The sequence below is a fragment of the Chlorocebus sabaeus genome, chromosome 7, assembly GCF_047675955.1.
Source record: "Chlorocebus sabaeus isolate Y175 chromosome 7, mChlSab1.0.hap1, whole genome shotgun sequence".
Classification (NCBI taxonomy): domain Eukaryota; kingdom Metazoa; phylum Chordata; class Mammalia; order Primates; family Cercopithecidae; genus Chlorocebus; species Chlorocebus sabaeus.
The window spans coordinates 24,284,654-24,302,336 of record NC_132910.1 but is presented as its reverse complement, the minus strand read 5'-3'; the positions used below and the strand labels follow the sequence as shown (position 1 = coordinate 24,302,336).

Here is a 17,683-nt window from a genome sequence, read left to right as displayed (position 1 = left end):
GAATTGAGTAGTGGGGACAGAGACCATGTGACCTGCAAAGCCTAAAATATTTGGTATTTGGCTCTTGGTTGCCAACCCCTTATCTGTGTTATTGGAAATATGACATTCTGGGACAAAAATTTCCAAGTTTAATGGGAACTCAATGTTATTTTTACCTATTTCTGTAACATGTAAATAAAATTTAATGAACATGGTCAGTAAATATTTCTTTGCTGGAAGTCAACTGAAATTATGTGTACTATGAAAATTAATTTCTTTTATATTAAAACAATAGAATCAATATAATTAGATTTTAGATCATTGTGTGCCAGTGCATAGGAAATGCTTTTAAGTTTGATTTTTATAGTAATTGGAATTTAATACTTTACCTTTCCAAAAATCTAGATGTGGAGTTCAGAAAGGTTAAAATTGAGATTTAGAGAACAAAAAAATAAATTTCTATTGTTTGAAAAGGTATAGAAGAAAGACCTCTGTAAGAAAGGTGAGGTTTTTGGGGAGTATATAGTTGATTAGAGCCAAAATTAGCATTGAAATTTAACTTACAAATCAATTACCTAATTCAGTTCATTTTGAGTTAAAGATACTCCTTTTATTACATATGAAGTATGTCCTTTAATTTTCTCCTAAACCTCTTTCAGATCCTAATTTTCACTTCTCTCTTCTTCTTCCTAATTCATTTTGTGTTCCACATTTTTCTTGCTTTGTTTAACTTTTCTTATGTAAATAATTTGATCATTTGTATTTTAGACTCAGATCTGTTTTTATAGTTTGTATTTTGAAAAGTTTTTAAAGTCACATAAGGATGTAAGGACAGAATAAACAGCATAGTAAATACTTGTGTATTTCCACATTTATTAATATATTCTCCGCTTGTTAACGTCTTTTCAAACTGTCTCCCTCACTCCCCCATCCCTCCCTCTCCCCTTTTCCTTCCTCCCTCCTCTTTTTTTCCTCTTTTGCTGCTTCCTTTACTTTCTACCTCCTCTCTTGTCTTGTCTTACCTATCTCTCCCCTTCTTCATCCTTCTTTCCTTCTTTTCCCCCTTTCTATCCTATCTCTATTTTCTTTTCTTCTCCATCTTTTGTCAAATCATGAGAAGATAACTGTCAAACATGATACTTTACCCCTAAATACTTTGATATGTGTCTTCACAATGTTTGCCTTGACAGCTCTGCCACTATTACTACACCCAATAAAATGAGAATGAATTTGATAACACCGAACATAAAATGCCATTTTTCCAAATATATTATTTCTGCGTGCGTGTGTCTCTTTTCCTTGCCATTTGATCCAAGACTTAGTCAAGATTCACACATTACTTTTGGCTGTTATGTGTCTTTGGTCTCCCTCCATCTAAAGCATTCTGCTGCCTTCCTCTGCAATTCTTGACATTGACTTCTTTGGCAAGTTTAATTCAGTGATTATGTCAATCCGTGATTAGATTCAGATCGAACATTTCAGCAAGGAGCATCATATAGGTGATGTTTTGAACCTCATACTGCATTTTATCAATGACAGATTAGCTGGATGTGGTGACTCACACTTGTAATCCCAACACTTTGGGAGACTGAGGCAAGAGGCTCATTTGAGGCCAGAAGTTTAAGACCAGCCTGGGCAGCATAGTGAGACCTTGTCTCAACAAAAATAAATTAAAAAGCTGAGTGTGGTGGCATGTACCTGTAATCCCAGCTACTTGGGAGGCTGAGGCAGGAGGATCACTTGAGCCCAGTAGATGGAGGCTGTGGTGGGCCAAGGGCAACAGAGCAATCTCCTGTCTCCTTAAAACAAAGAAAAAATGACAAATTGTTCCAGTATTGGCTGTGGAAAGCATGGCCATGTGGTTAATATGTAATAATTATCAGATCTCTTCATTGTAGAATTGTATCTACAGCCCGTTTTTGCCCTGTAGTTTTATACAACTCTTTGGTCCTTAAACCTATTTAAAATCATATATATATATATTTTATATATATATATATATAATATATATATATATATATAATATATTATATATTTTTATTTATTTATTTATTTATTTATTTTGAGATGGAGTCTCACTCTCACGCCCAGGCTGGAGTGCAGTGGCGCAGTCTAGGCTCATTGCAACCTCTGCCTCCCAAGTTCAAGCATAAAATCCAATATTGACATGTATTCTATAAAAGCTAATAAAAGGTAAAACAAAAATATAGCTAGGTGTAATGACGCACACCTGTAGTCCCAGATAGGCGGCTGAGGCAAGAGGGTTGCTTGAGCCCAAGAGTTTGAGGCTACTGTGAGCTATGATCACGCCACTGCATTCCACCCTGAGCAACAGAGAAAGCTGTCTCCTAAGTTAAAAAAAAAAAAAAAAAAAAAAAAAGAAAAAAGAAAATCATTGACAATTATTTTCTTTCTTTTTTTCTGTAGTTTTAACCCATTAGACTAAAATCAGGTAGGTTACTTGTGTAAATAGTTTAGTGTGTAAACATTTGTAATACTTTTTTAATAAACATATTTCAAAAACAAATGTGTATCTGTAAGAGAGAAAAAGAGGAGGAAGAGTAAATGTTTTATCTTTATCCCTAAAAATAAACATTTTTTTAAAAAAATGTTATCTGAAGATCCCTAAAGATAAACATTTATTCTTGCTCCTCTTTTTCTCTCTCACAAATACACATACATTCATTTTTGAAATAGGAACATCTGGAAGTTTCACTTTCTGTTTAATATATGGTTTTTGGTTTCGGGTTTTTAAAATAATTTTGCATTAATTTTGCGATCCATAAAGGCAACAAAAGTCCACTTTGACAAAAAGCCCATGTAAAGGAAAACTAATTGATCCTTTTTAACTAAAACATTAATGCCCACTAGTGCTGAAAGTACTACAATCAAGAATTAAATTTGTTCCCAGTAAATTATAATTTGAATTTAAGAGTATAATGTGATCATTGTTTCTTTTATAATTATCTACATAGTTTTAGTTTTTTGTGTGTGTGAGACAGGGTCTCACTCTGTCACTCAGGCTGGCATGCAGTGGCACCATTACAGCTCATTGCAGCCTTAACTTCCTGGGCTCAAGCAATCCTCCCACCTCAGCCTCCCAAGTAACTGGAACTACAAACATGCACCACCAAACTTGGCTAATTTTTTTTTTTTTAATTTTTTGTACAGACAGTCTCATAATGTTGCCCATCCTGGTCTTGAACTCTGGGCTCAAACAGCCCTCTCACTTTGGCCTACCAAAGTGTTGAGATTACAGGCATGAACCACCACAACCAGCCAGGAACTCTTTTTTTTTTTTTTTTTTTTTTTTTGAGGTGATGTTTTGATTGACATGTTGCCCAGACCAGTCTTGAACGCCTGGCCTTAAGCAGTCCTCCTACCTTGGCCTCCCAAGTGCTGTGATTACAGGTGTATTTTTTTAATTATCTAAAATAGTTTTGAATGTATTTAGGGCCTTTTAGAATTTTAAGGTGTGTCTATTTCTTGTGGGGGTAACTATTATAAATTATGATGACCTTCTACATTATAGGTATTGTCAATATGGACCCACCATATGGTTCTGTAACACCTTCTTCAACACATTTGGGAAACTTTGCTTCAAACCTTTCAGGAGGTCAGATGTACGGACCTGGGGCACCCCTTGGAGGAGCACCCGCAGCTGCTAACTTTAACAGACAACATTTTTCCCCGCTTAGTTTGTTGACTCCGTGTTCATCAGCATCAAATGGTAAGTTTTATACACCGTAATTCCATAAGAATCTGCATATGTTTTCTTAAAAACAGCAGGTTTCAAACTTCATCATAATTTTAATACCATAAAAATGTAATTTGTACTCTTGGAAGTCTGGAATTTCAAAAAAATTTCTAGGTATTTAAATGATTGGAATCAACCTAGGTTCTATCAAACCTAAAATACTGAAGTTGTTCTAAGAGGGATTTTTATTCTTTTTCATATTTATTAGAGACAGGGCCTCACTGTGTTGCCCTGGCTGGTTTCATCAAACTTTTGGGCTGAAGCAATCCTTCTGCCTTCCAAAGTGCTGGAATTACAGGTGTGAACCACCACGCCTGTCCTGAGGGATCATTTTCTGAGGGAAAAAAATTAATCCTTGTACCTCTTATTAATTTATGTTTACTTTTAGTTTTGAGAATACAGCTACCAAAGAGAAAGATTTCTACCCTTAAGTGAAAATTACATCCTTTTATTCCACCTTTAAATCTCATCTAGGCTAGGCACAGTGGCATATACCTGTAATCCTAGCACTTTGGTAGGCCGAGGCGGGTGGATCACCTGAGGTCAGGAGTTTGAGACCAGCTTGGCCTGCATGGCAAAACCCTGCCTCTACTAAAAATACAAAAATTAGCCAGGCATTGTGGTGTGTACCTGTGATCCCAGCTACTTGGGAGGCTGAGGCAGGAGAATCGCTTGAACCCAGGAAGCGGAGGTTGCAGTGAGCCAAGATCATGCCACTGCATGCCAGCCTGGGCAAGAGCAAGACTCCGTCTCAAAAAAAAAAAAGAAAAACAATCTCAATCTCATCTGCATTAACAACACAACTGATTTCACATTATCACATGTGTTTTTTAACTACAGACAGACTTTTGAAACAGGGATTATATTTTTTTTTTTTTTTTTTTTTTATTTATTTGAGATGGAGTCTCGCTCTGTCACCCAGGCTGGAGTACAATGGCTCAAGTGATTCCCTCACCTCAGCCTCCCAAGTAAATGGGACTACAGGCATGTGCTACCACACCTGGCTAATTTTTGTATTTTTAGTAGAGACGGGGTTTCACTACGTTGGCCAGGCTGGTTTTGAACTCCTGACCTCGTGATCTGCCCACCTCAGCCTCCCAAAGTGCTGGCATTACAGACTTGAGCCACCGCGCCTAGATTTTCAAACTAATGAAGATCAGTCAGCTATAGGGAATTCAACTCAAATTAAGAGAATTCTGTAGTAAGGTTGGATATGTTTGTTTTTGAGGTAAAGATGTGAAATTGCTCATCTCTTAAGGAAATTATAATAAGACTCCGTTTTGTTTTGGTTTTTTTGACTCTCAGATTTCTTCTAACTAGCAATACTAGAATAGGTGACAGTTAACCTAATTAACTTAATGAAAGAGTAAAAAGTTGTAATTATTTTAGAGATACGTGTCAAAGTACATTGCCAGTTAAAGCATGAGGTAAATTGTAGTCTGCAGTGAATTTCTATATTCATAGTTTTTCTTGGGTTTGTCAAATAGTGGCAGTCATATAGAATATTAATTATCCTTGCACAACTCCCAAAGTGCTGGAATTACAGGCGTGTACCACCGCATCACCCAGGTTAGGTTTTTTAATACATGCTTTTGAATATAGTGCTATATTGTAGATACAGAGTATCGTTGAGGGCATTACAATTGCTTTTATTATTGCCACATTCCAGTAACTATTTTGTTATAAAAAATTTCAGACCCGTAGAAAAGGTAAAGAATAGTACAAGGAATATCCATATTTCCTTCACCTAAATTTCCCAATTATTTTGTTATATTTATTTTCTCTCTCTACTGTTTTGCTGAACCATTTGTAAATAAGGTGCAGATAAGACACTTCAGACCTAAAAACATGCATCACTTGAGAATAAGGATATTTTCTTATGCAACCATAATACCATTATCAAATACCTAATAGGTTAACATGAATTCAGTAAGAATTAATCAGTCCATATTCAGATATCTTCAATTATTCCAAAACATTTTTTATAGATGTTTCTTTCTTGAACCAGGAACCACCACTCAAGGCTTACATATTGCATTTGGTTATGTCTCTCAGATTTTGTAATTAATAATTTTAAACTTTCAAGAATACCACAAGGATCCCTTGTATATTTTTCCCAGATTCACCAGTTAAACTACATTACTTCCTTTCCTCATCATATATTCCTCTGTGTGTAATATTATTTTATTCCTGAACTATTTTAGAGTTAGTTGTAGACATCAAGCCCTTTTGCCCCTAAATAACTTAGTTTCCTAAATATAAGAATGTTCCCATCAACAACTATGATGCAGTGTTTAAATTCAGCAAACTTTACATTTTATAATATTATTATCTAATATATGGTCCATATTTACATTTCATCAGTTATCTCAATAACTTTATTATTTTCTATCATCCAAGATTCCAATTAGTATTGCAAGTTACATTTAATTCCCATATTTCTTTAGTCTCAAATAATCTAGAACTATTCTCTGAGCCTTTCTTTAACTTTCAAAGAAAGATTCATTTTATGAAGACTACAGGCTAGTTGTTTGCTAGAATGCCTTTTATTTTTATTTCCTACTATTTCTTCCTGATTAAATTCAGGGTATGTTTAATAAACACTGAACTAAACTGTGAGAAATGTGCAGTGTAATTTTACTGTAGGAGCACTTTTTGTTCTTCTTTCTTTTCTTTTCATGTAATTTTACTGTAGAAGCACTTTTTGTTCTCTCCTCTCTCCTCTCCTCTTCTTCTCACGAAGTCTCTCTGTCACCCAGGCTGGAATGCAGCAGTGTGTGACCGTAGCTCACTGCAGCCTCAAACTCCTAGGCTCAAGGAGTTCTCTCACCTCAGCCTCCCAAGTAGCTGGGACTACGGGCACTTGCCATAGCACCCAGCTAATGTTGTTATTTTATTTTTATGTTTTTATTTTTTGTAAGATGAGGTCTTACCATGTTGCCCAGACTGGTCTTGAACTCCTGGTCTCCAGAGATCCTCCTACTTTTGCCTCCCAAAATGCAGAGATGCTGAGATTACAGATATGAGCCACCACCTTGGCCCGCCATTTTTTTTTTTTTTTTTTTTTTTTTTTAAGACAAGGCATCTCTCTGTTGCCCAGGCTGGAGTGCAGTGGCACAATCTTGGCTCACTGTAACCTCCACCTCCTAGGCTCAAGCAATCTTCCTGCCTCAGCTTCTCGGGTAGCTGGAACTACAGGTGTGCACCACCATGCTTGGCTAATTTTTTAATTTTTTTTTGTAGAGATAGGGTTTTACCATGTTGCCCAGGCTGATCTCAAACTCCTCGCCTCAAGTGATCTGCCTTCCTGGGCCTCCCAAAGTGTTGGGATTACAGGTGTAAGCCACCACACCCAGTGGCCCCACTTTTTGAATTTGTAAATCACATTGCTCTTTCAAGTTTAACTCAGGACTCTGTTACCATTTCTAAACTGTGGTGAATTTACCACGATGTCAATGAAACTTAAATCCTTAGGCCATCTCATTTTATGGGCTACTTCCAAGTGCTGTACGTGATTTTTTTATTTGCAATTTTGCATTCTTCTAAAAAAGGTTCCCAAAATCGTGTAAGCTTAAGGCCCCACAAAACCTAGATCTGCCGCATCCTCTGAAACCTATTTCTCTAATATATAAGCTGATGTTTTTAAATAACATGGCTCTGAATTAAATTTTGCTTTTTTGTCTAATTGAAGTTATTATAGTAATTAGAGATGTGAAAATTATTTTAGTTAGGTTCTTTTCATGGAAAGGAATATAGGCCCATCCCGGGAATTTCAGGGAAAGCTATGTTTATATAAGGCTATGCAGAACCATTTTCCAAACGTCCAGGACTTAGGGATAGCTATTCTCTCTCTCTCTCTCTCTCAGAGGATTTGTGGTCTCTCACTTATGGTCTGTTTCTTGTCAGTTTCTTGCATTCTGCTCTCTTTACACCTAAACTTCTTCATAATCTTATCTTGTATATGCACATCAATGGTTCAACTTCATAATTAATTAAACCAGTTAACCCTTTAATTCCCCATTCTTTGATGAGTAATGTGATTGGCTCAGCTTATATGTTCAAGTCAGGCCATTTCAGTCATATTACTGACTAGCCTAAAATGGATCGTTCTTGGATGGGTGCCTATCCTTAATCCGATAGTTATGCAGAGAGGGAGCAGAAAACAGAGTCATCTGATAAAAACTATGACTAGAAGGGTGGCAGAATCTTTGCAGAGAGTAAAATTCTTAAATGGCGCAGGTCAGCAGGCAAGCCTACTAATTCTGTTTATTAAAATAGAATGTGTAGGAGGCTGAGGTGGGAGGATGGCTTGAGGCCAGGAGTTTGAGGCTGCAGTGCACTGTGATTGTGCCTGTGAATAGCCATTGTACTCCAGTGTGGGCACCATAGTGAGACCATCTCGTAAAAAACAAAACAATGTGGAAAGTTGTTGTTAATTTTGCTCTACTTTGGTTCTAGAAGGATACAGGAAATGAAAGGCAAACCAGAGTGAATACAGAGGTTAGGGTAGGCTCCCAGGGATGAATCTAGGGGAAAGCAGGATTCATTTGTTTATCTTTCTTTCCTTCCTGCCTGCCTGCCCTGACTATGTCTTGGTGTTAGTTGTTCTGGGTTGATTTTTCATAGAGGTTTAAGTGTGGCCTTTCAATACGTAGTTTTTAAAAAAACAAGCTTTTGTTATTTATTTTTGTGTTTACAAGTCTGTGTATTCCTTGTAGTTTTTGTCTGTTTTCTACTGCATGTATAATTGCAGAATTTGTGGTTTTATTTGGTATTTAGCTGAAATATTCTTTTACTTCTAACACTTTCCTGAGTTTTGTCATATTGTTTCCGTTTTACTAATTCTGAATTATGCTGTTCCTTCATATAGTTTTCTTTCTTTTAGTTCATTTTTGAATTTTAGGTTATAGCTTTTTTTCTGGAGTGATTTTATTGTCAACAGGAATGCTATAGGTCTTTCTCTTTTATCTTACATAATAGGCTTATTTGGAATTCAACTGCAGTTCTGTTGAATCTGCAGGTAACAGTCTTGATTTTTTAAGCTTCAGACTCCTTTATTATTTATACCATTTTAATTTAAATGTGCTTTAATATTTAAGCTTTTTTTTTTTTTTGAGACAGAGTCTTGCTCTGTCACCCAGGCTAAAGTGCAGTGACACGATCTCAGCTCACTGCATCCTCCACCTCCCGGGTTCAAGTGATTCTTCTGCCTCAGTCTCCCAACTAGCTGGGACTACAGGCACATGCCACCACGCCCGGCTAATTTTTGTATTTTTAGTAGAGACGGGGTATCACCATATTGGCCAGGCTGGTCTCGAACTCCTGATCCCATGATCCGCCCGCCTTGGCCTCCCAAAGTGCTATGATTACAGACATGAGCCACCATGCCCGGCCAGTATTTAAGCTTTTCACATAAAATATAATTTTGATTATTTTTGTTTTTCTCAATAATGTATAGAGATTGAATAATGAATATTCTCAAATTAAGAAATCCACCTTGTTTGCGTAAGTAAAAAAGATTCTCATTACCAAAAGTGTGTTCTATGAAGTATTCACAAGATAAAATAAAACAGATTTAGGCAATGTTCCTTTTATTGGTATTTTGTCAGCATATATAATGTTCTGTAAAGTTCTAATTTGGAGAAACTTTTTTTTTTTTTTAATTGGGCATGGTGGCTCATGCCAGTAGTCCCAACTGTTCAGGAGGTTGGGGTGGGAGGATCGCTTGAGCCCATGAGTTTGAGCCTACAGTGAGTTACAATGGTGCCTCTGCATTCTAGCCTGAACAACAGAGCAAGACTCTGTCTCTAAAAATAAATAAATAGATAAATAAATAATGAATAAATAACAAAGAAACGTATTTCTTTTTCTTAAGCTAGGTTTTTCCAAATTTATTAGATAGCTGAATCTCTTTGTTTTTTTCATCATAACACAAAGAGCAAGTGTTCTCAAGGAATACAGTTTGGAGATTGCCACTACAGGCAGTGATTCTTACCCATCTCCATTCTGTTGTTGTTGGTTTGTTTTTTAATTTAAACGTCTTATTGCTCTACTGCTACATGTTACTTAATGTCAAGGGTTAATTCATTTGAATATTACTCAGTTTAATGGTAATTGAACACTTTGTAGCTGAACACTTTGCAGCATGCAGCATTGACATCATATTCTACCTTGAAGTCATGGAACTTTAGCCAAATTTTAATATGCATAATTTTTATTTAAGTATTATTTTTACATTTTGTTTTTCTGAGTGTATTTGAAACATCTCCTGAATTTAAGATTTGATTTCATAAAATTACATGTTCTATAGATGACCTGTATTTTATTTCAAAATGTCTCTTCTCTAGATTCTTCTGCACAGTCAGTATCCTCGGGAGTTCGTGCACCATCTCCTGCCCCATCGTCAGTACCGTTAGGGTCAGAAAAGCCCAGCAATGTGTCTCAGGACAGGAAAGTTCCAGTCCCTATTGGGACTGAACGTTCTGCACGTATCAGGCAAACTGGAACGTCAGCTCCATCTGTTATTGGGAGCAATTTGTCTACATCAGTAGGGCATAGTGGCATCTGGTCCTTTGAAGGGATTGGTGGCAATCAAGGTAGGATATTCTATCCTGCTCTCTAGAAATTAACTTTATGCATTTAACTATAATGTAAACAGTATTTAACTTTATAGTCATTTTTTTTTTCTTTTTTTGAGATGGAGTTTCACTCTTGTTGCTCAGACTGGCGTGCAATGGGGCGATCTTGGCTCACTGCAATTTCCGCCTCCCCAGTTCAAGTGATTCTCCTGCCTCAGCCTCCCAAGTAGCTGGGATTACAGGCATGCGCCACCATGCCCGGCTGATTTTTTTTTTTTTTTTTTTTTTTTTTGAGACAGAGTCTCACTCTGTAGCCCAGACTGGACTGCAGCGGCGTGATCTCAGCTCACTGCAAGCTCCACCTCCTGGGTTCACATAATTCTGCCTCAGCCTCCCGAGTATCTGGGACTACTGGCACCCACCACCACGCCCACCTAAGTTTTTCGTATTTTTAGTAAAGATAGGGTTTCACCATGTTAGCCAGGATGGTCATGATCTCCTGACGTCATGATCCTCTCGCCTCGGCCTCCCAAAGTGCTGGGATTACAGGCGTGAGCCACTGCACCTGGCCTGTATTTTTAGTAGAGACAGGGTTTCACCATGTTGGTCAGGCTAGTATCAAACTCCTGACTTCAAGTGACTCACCCACCTCAGCCTCCCAAAGTGCTGGCATTACAGGCATGAACCACCACGCCCAGCATCATAGTCATTTCTAAAAGATCTGTATTCCTATTTTTTTTGTTGTGACTATTTAATCACTTAAGAGCTCTGTCCCCATGTGACCTTTCTCATTACATTTATTTATTACTGCTTTGTGAAAATATCTAATGCAAGCATGTTCTTTTCTTCCTTTCATCATATTAAGGACATATTAATATTTCCTTTCAGTCCCTTTTAGGTTGTACTTAGGTTTTTTTCTTTTGTTTTGTAACACCAAGTTTTTAGATTATTTCATTAAGCTATTATGTCACTACGTACAAATCATAGAAATATTGCTGTAAATATATAAAAGTAGGTTATTATATTGAAATAATTTACGGTTCAATGTGGAAAATATTAGAAAAACAGAAAATATTTTATTTTGATTTAAATATTACCTATTTTTGTTTTGCCTCTTTGTTTGCCCTCAGACAAAGTAGACTGGTGTAACCCTGGGATGGGAAATCCTATGATCCACAGACCGATGTCTGACCCAGGAGTATTTTCACAACATCAGGCAATGGAGCGAGAGAGTACAGGAATTGTAACTCCTTCTGGTACATTCCATCAGCATGTTCCTGCAGGCTACATGGACTTTCCTAAAGTTGGGGTAAAGTCCTGATTTTGTCCTAGTTATTTAAGGGAGGATTTTCTGAGAAAATATTTTGAATATAGTAGGCATATGTATAATCTAATGTTAAAGTAAATTATATAATGGGTAAAAATTTTTAGATTTCTTAGATAAGTTACACATTGCCAGGATGAGGTGAAGTTTAAGATATCAATTTTAAGGCTATTGATTATATTGGGAAAAATGAACAATGACTTGGATGTTAATGTGTGTGTTTTCCTTTTTTAAGGGTATGCCTTTTTCTGTGTATGGGAATGCAATGATTCCTCCAGTAGCACCTATCCCTGATGGTGCTGGAGGACCCATATTTAATGGCCCTCATGCTGCAGACCCTTCTTGGAACTCACTGATAAAGATGGTTTCCAGCTCCACGGAAAATAATGGCCCTCAAACGGTAAGGCTGATCATTGTGAACAAACATTTATTTTGTGCATAAGAAATGCAAAGACAAATAGGATTCAGGTAACTCATGATAGCAAGAAAGTTTGGTGAATATGGGCAGTTGAGGAAATTAAAGGAAATTTAATATAGCTGCAGTACAGCAGAGGACTGTGGGTTTGAGGCTAAAATTATGAAAGGTATTGTATATTCTACTGGGTAGCAGGTAATAAATGAAAGATTTTAAGTTGCAAAGTGACTATCATATGATTTTATATGTTAAAGTTTACTAGTTATGTGAAAAGAACCATCTACAGGGTATTTATTAAAGGTGCTATAAATAACTCTGAGAATTCACATAAATGGTTGTATATTTTAGCTTAGTGCATGTTTAATATCTTTGATTTATTTTTCTTCCACAACTGTGAATCTGTAAATGCTCAGGTAATGATTTTTTTTTATAGGTTGTAAATCAGATTCTGTTTGAGGGATAAGAGGTAGGAAAATAATAGAAAAAAGGTTTTATCACTTTTTTTCCATTAGTTCCTCGTATATTGCAAATTAAAGAGTACCTCCTTAGTTTTTAAAAGTTTCATTTTAATAAAATATATGCTAGATATATATTTTGTAAAATGCATGCTCTATATTCATAGGTGTGGACTGGACCCTGGGCACCTCACATGAACAGTGTGCATATGAACCAGCTTGGCTGATGAGGATCAGCTTGTTAGCCTGCAGATTCCTTTTCATTTGGAGGAAATCACAAGTGGCCGAAAACAAAAATTATGCTCCCAAATCATTCTACTGATGTGCTTGACTGAAGTGTGTAGGCTTTTTGCAGAAGATCTTACTAACTGACCTATTTTCTGTGAACATTTGTGACTGCCCATTCCCCATCATCATCCGTTTTACCTTAGTTAGCATTTTTCTTATCATTTTTCTTTTTTTCTTTCCCTCTTCCCCTTCGGACATAACTTTCTGTTGAAGCTGTTCTTTGGCTGGTTGGTTTTAGTACTGTAAACTGCTTCTGAGCAAACACGGAAATTTAGCAAAATTATGTAAACTTGATCCTGAAGTTTTAGAATGGCAAATAAATGTACAATTGTTTACATAACAGAAAAGGCTAAGCAGAAAGTAAATTTCAATATGTCAGTATAGAGGCTCTACTTTATGTAGACTTAAATTAATGTGAGATATGTACCTTCATATTCAGAAATCTGGATGTTTCCTTCATACATTAAACTATTAATAAGCATAACTTTTCTACTTGTGTAATTTAAGTATAAAGTAAAATAATGGGCATTATCATTGGATGTTTCCCCACATTGGCTTTTAAAATACCCATCTTGCTTTCTTTTTGGTTTATTTGTAGCAAGGCACATATAGAAGAAGAAATTTCTGGCTTTTCCATGTTGTTTTATTACCTTTTCTCACTTTTAAAACTAATACACACTTATCTCGTCATTCTTTTTTCTCTCCTTACCTTTACCACTAATACCAGTAAAATTATCTTGCTGATAGTGAAAAAGTTCTGTCAAGATTTTCACTGTAATGGCTGCTACCGAGATGGACCATCTTCATCATCACCAGTGGTTTCTTCTAATTATAAAATGTTTAAACTTTCTGAGAATTTAAAAAGCCACCACTGTTCCCAGTCAGCATATACAAGCTCTTAATATTCTGTTTATTAAACAATTCAATGTACTATTTTATATTGGATGATATTGATTCTTAACATTGGCTTTTCAGTCATCAACAGTCAACATAAAAATTTCAATTTGCAGTAATTTAGTGGAAAATATCTTATTTCTTTTTTCAATTTTAAAGGCTTCCTGCTTTTTTACACTTGTATATTATCAGTGAAAAGAATCAACAGTTAATTTGAACCAAGTAATAAAAGAAATTTTGCATTTGTCACAAAGACAATTTATCGTAGATACATAAATACACAGATTACAATATAAAGTCTCCATTTAACCTGTTTATATAAGATACAGGGCCACACTAAACTACTCAGTGGGATTTATATATTCCATCCACTTGAAACAATAAACAGTAATGTATCCAAGAAGATTATGTGTCCTACCCTGTCTCATGGAAAAATTAATTATATGGTTGAAATGTAAAAGAAAGCAAGCATAAAAATCAAGTAATGTATATATCAGTTTGTCTTTTTTTTTAATTAGATATAAAATTTCACACTGGTATAGCATAAACACTAACTAAAATTCATATAAATCACCCAGAGTTGATGATATTAATATGGTTCCTTGGTTGTCAAGTAAATCAAATGATTTCTTTAGTCTGAGTAAAGAGTAAAGCCTGAGTAAAGAGTAGAAAGATGACTTCTCAAACATATCCAGAAATTTGTAAACAGTACATTCATATCTTTTAGTTTAAGAAGTGGTCTTAAAATATATAAATTTGTTTTTCCACCTATGTTTAATATGCCCAAATTTAAAGGGAGAGCTAAAAGACAGCCTACAAATAAATATAGCTATGAAATAAAATTATAGCACTTTACTAAAAAAGGGATGTAATAATGTTATTTACCAAAGTATTTTATATATGACTTGCCACTACTCTATACATAAATTTTTTTTTCTTAATTCTTCCCTGTGTTAACTAGGGTTATTTTCTATTTGAGATAATCCTGTTGGGGAACAGATGCTATCCAATATTTATTACTACACGTGAGTTGTGTTGTTTCACAATACTGAATTTCTTAGTTGAGATATCTTATTTAAAAAGAAGGGGGGAAATCCCCTGTGTTTTCTTGACTTCAAAACTGTGGGGCCAGGGCATATAGATTGAAATGCTCCATATTTACTTTTGGGGATCAGGCTTGTTTAGTACAATACCATGGTTTTAGAAGTCTGTACTAGGAACATTTTTCAAATACATTTTTTATATTTCAGATGTAATGCAGTGCACTTTTATTTGAACAATAAAAAAACATAATTTTTTGAGACCATGAAGGTCTTTTTTTTTTTTAATTTTGAAAATATGTGGTATGTGTATATGCAGACTACATCATTCTTTTAAGAAGTGATTTAACTCGTGGACATTACACTTGGGTTAGTTCACACCTTAAATCCCCAAGTAGTTAATATCTCAATTACTGTATAATCAGTTTATACCATCCATTCACAACAAAATCCCACATTTCATGCCTTTTCAACATACATTTCAACATAATCAACATATTTACAAACACTGACTTCAGTGTTTATAAAAAAGAAATTTCCCCTCCTATTTCCCATTACTGAAAAGTCATTTTTATTGGTACACAAAAATTAATGTTTTTGTAAATGACTGTACATATAGTCATTTTTCTTCTTTGGAAAAGGTAAATAGCTTATTAACTAATCCTGTCTTTTTCTTCACAAAAATAATAGTCCATCTGTGTTTTGACTCAAATAACCTAAATACACATTTTGTAAAAATTTTGTACCCTATATTACTTATTTTTAAAACAGTACAGTGTTAGACTAAACAGGAAAACTCAAAGTTATAAAATCTCTTCAGATCCTCTAGTTTATTAAATCTATTTTCATGTTGATGTTTTTCATAACACTTATTCCCACAGATCAGGCATTACAGAACATTTAAAATGTACCAAAACATTGTTTTAATAACAGATTTTAAAATCAGGATTATTTCAAAAGGATTACAATAGCAAAGAAAAACCAAGTCACTGCTTTTAATCACTATGAGCAGATTCAGTATCCCTTTCTCAATATATTTTACTTAAGTAAATGAATCTATGCAGGTATCTTACACTTTTAATGTTTGCTGTCCTTGACACTAAATTCCAAATGTTCCTTAATGTCTTTGAAAATACATATCCTATTGATAAAGGCTTGCTTAAGTCACAGCATTTGATTAACTCAGGTGACTGGAATTTAAGATGGGAGCATCATCAGTGCTTTAATAAGTCTTAGTGTGTTGCACACCTTGATTGCAAAAATACGATCACTTGAATTTTGGATTAAGTGTAAAGGAAAATGTGCCACTGTGGCTTTGACGGAACACCTTTATAACGTAACAAAGTATAAACCTAATATCTGTGGTGTAGGAGGTTGCATATTGTACTTCTGCTTTTAAATGAATTCACACTTTTGAAAAACAAAAGCCAACTTTGCATTTTCAATGCTTGAAAACCAATCATAAGAAAGATGGCAAGCAGATGTCTTTCAATAAAGAGAAAAAAGCCAATTCTAGATTAGGTAGCCTTGGTTTTGAGAAGTAATGCCTTAAGAAAGAAAGAAAAACTGAAATCTTAATATGATTCTAAGGGATCACTAACAAATAGTTTATTTCTTAAAGGTGTTTTGTTGTTGTTGTTGTTTTATATATACCCTAGTAAGCTATAGTCATTTAGTTTGACAAACATTTCAGAAGGCATATTTGGGAAATGAGAAGCCTAAATGATTACATGATAATGATACCCCATAATCAAATTTTCAGCACTTAATTCAGGCCACTACAACAAAAATACTATTGACTGAGGAGATTAACAGAATGTATTTCTCACAGTTCTGAAAGCTAAGATGGCTAACGTCAACATGCCCGTCTTTATGTTTTCTGTTGAGGGCCTTCTCTCTGGTTTGCAGATGGCCGTCTCCTTTTCAGTTTCTTCATGTAGGGCAGAAAAAGGTCATCTTGCTTTTGTCTTTTCCTTTTTTTTTGTTGCTTTTGTTTTTGTTTTTGTTAAGAGACAGGATCTTGCTCTGTCACCCAGGCTGGAGTGCAGTGGCGTGATCATAGCTCACTGCAACCTCAAACTCCTAGGTTCATGTGATCCTCCCCACACAGCCTCCCAAAGCACAGGGATTTACAGGCGTAAACCACCATGCCCAGCCTTGTTTCTTATGAGGGCACTTATCCAATTCGAGAGCTCTACCTTTAAGACCAATTACCTCCCAAAGGCCCTACCTCCAAACTCTAAACCTTTGGGTTTCAGAAAAGAATCTGGGGAGGACAAAAACATTCAGTCCATAGCAAGCTCCATTCCTGTGTTTGGCACCATGATAGTTAAGAATTACAGAGACTGCAGAAAGAAAATGTAATACATAGTCTCTTAAGGAATTTAAAGTTGAGAAATTAACTGACATAACACTGATATCAAAGACTGGAATAAGCTAATTATAAATGTTGAACTTTTAAAAATGTTTTAATACATTGAACAAGTTCATTTGCAAAGAGGATTGACAAACGATTTCAGTTGGTTCACTCAATAGTTGTAGATCATTTTATACTGTACTCTGAAACAAAAGATACAAGATAATCACAATGTTGTATAAACAGTGCCTATACATTAGTTGTAACACTTTCTTTGGCATTGGGCTTTAAAATTGACAAATACTTTCCCCAACATCCTCTACCAAGTAGATAGCAAGTTCTGGTCATCCCTATTATATGGATTAAGAAATGTGTTTATACAAATATATGAAATTAGCAGAAACTAAATATTCATAAATTTTATTTAGATCACAATATTCAAACTTAAGGAAATACTTTTAAAAATAAGAATGTAATATATGAACACAATACATAGCAAAAAACGTATTCCCACACTAAAGTCTCATTTCTGACCCCTGATATAACTCCACAAAATTAAATCTTAGGAAATGAAAAACAGCTTACAGCTTTTTTTTT

General features: G+C 35.2%; 1 protein-coding gene across 4 annotated transcripts in view; it reads left to right on the top strand.

The window, feature by feature from the left end:
• The window catches only part of ANKRD17 (ankyrin repeat domain 17), a 182,789-nt gene extending 168,980 nt beyond the window's left edge, over positions 1–13,809 (top strand). For all 4 annotated transcript variants that reach the window (XM_007998859.3, XM_007998856.3, XM_007998855.3 and 1 more), the window contains 5 exons: positions 3,512–3,709; positions 10,084–10,332; positions 11,445–11,623; positions 11,874–12,038; positions 12,676–13,809. In XM_007998859.3, the coding sequence (XP_007997050.2) occupies positions 3,512–3,709; positions 10,084–10,332; positions 11,445–11,623; positions 11,874–12,038; positions 12,676–12,735 (851 nt within the window). In that variant the 3' untranslated portion in view covers positions 12,736–13,809. The remainder of the gene's footprint in view (positions 1–3,511; positions 3,710–10,083; positions 10,333–11,444; positions 11,624–11,873; positions 12,039–12,675) is intronic.
• The last annotated feature ends 3,874 nt before the right edge of the window (positions 13,810–17,683 follow it).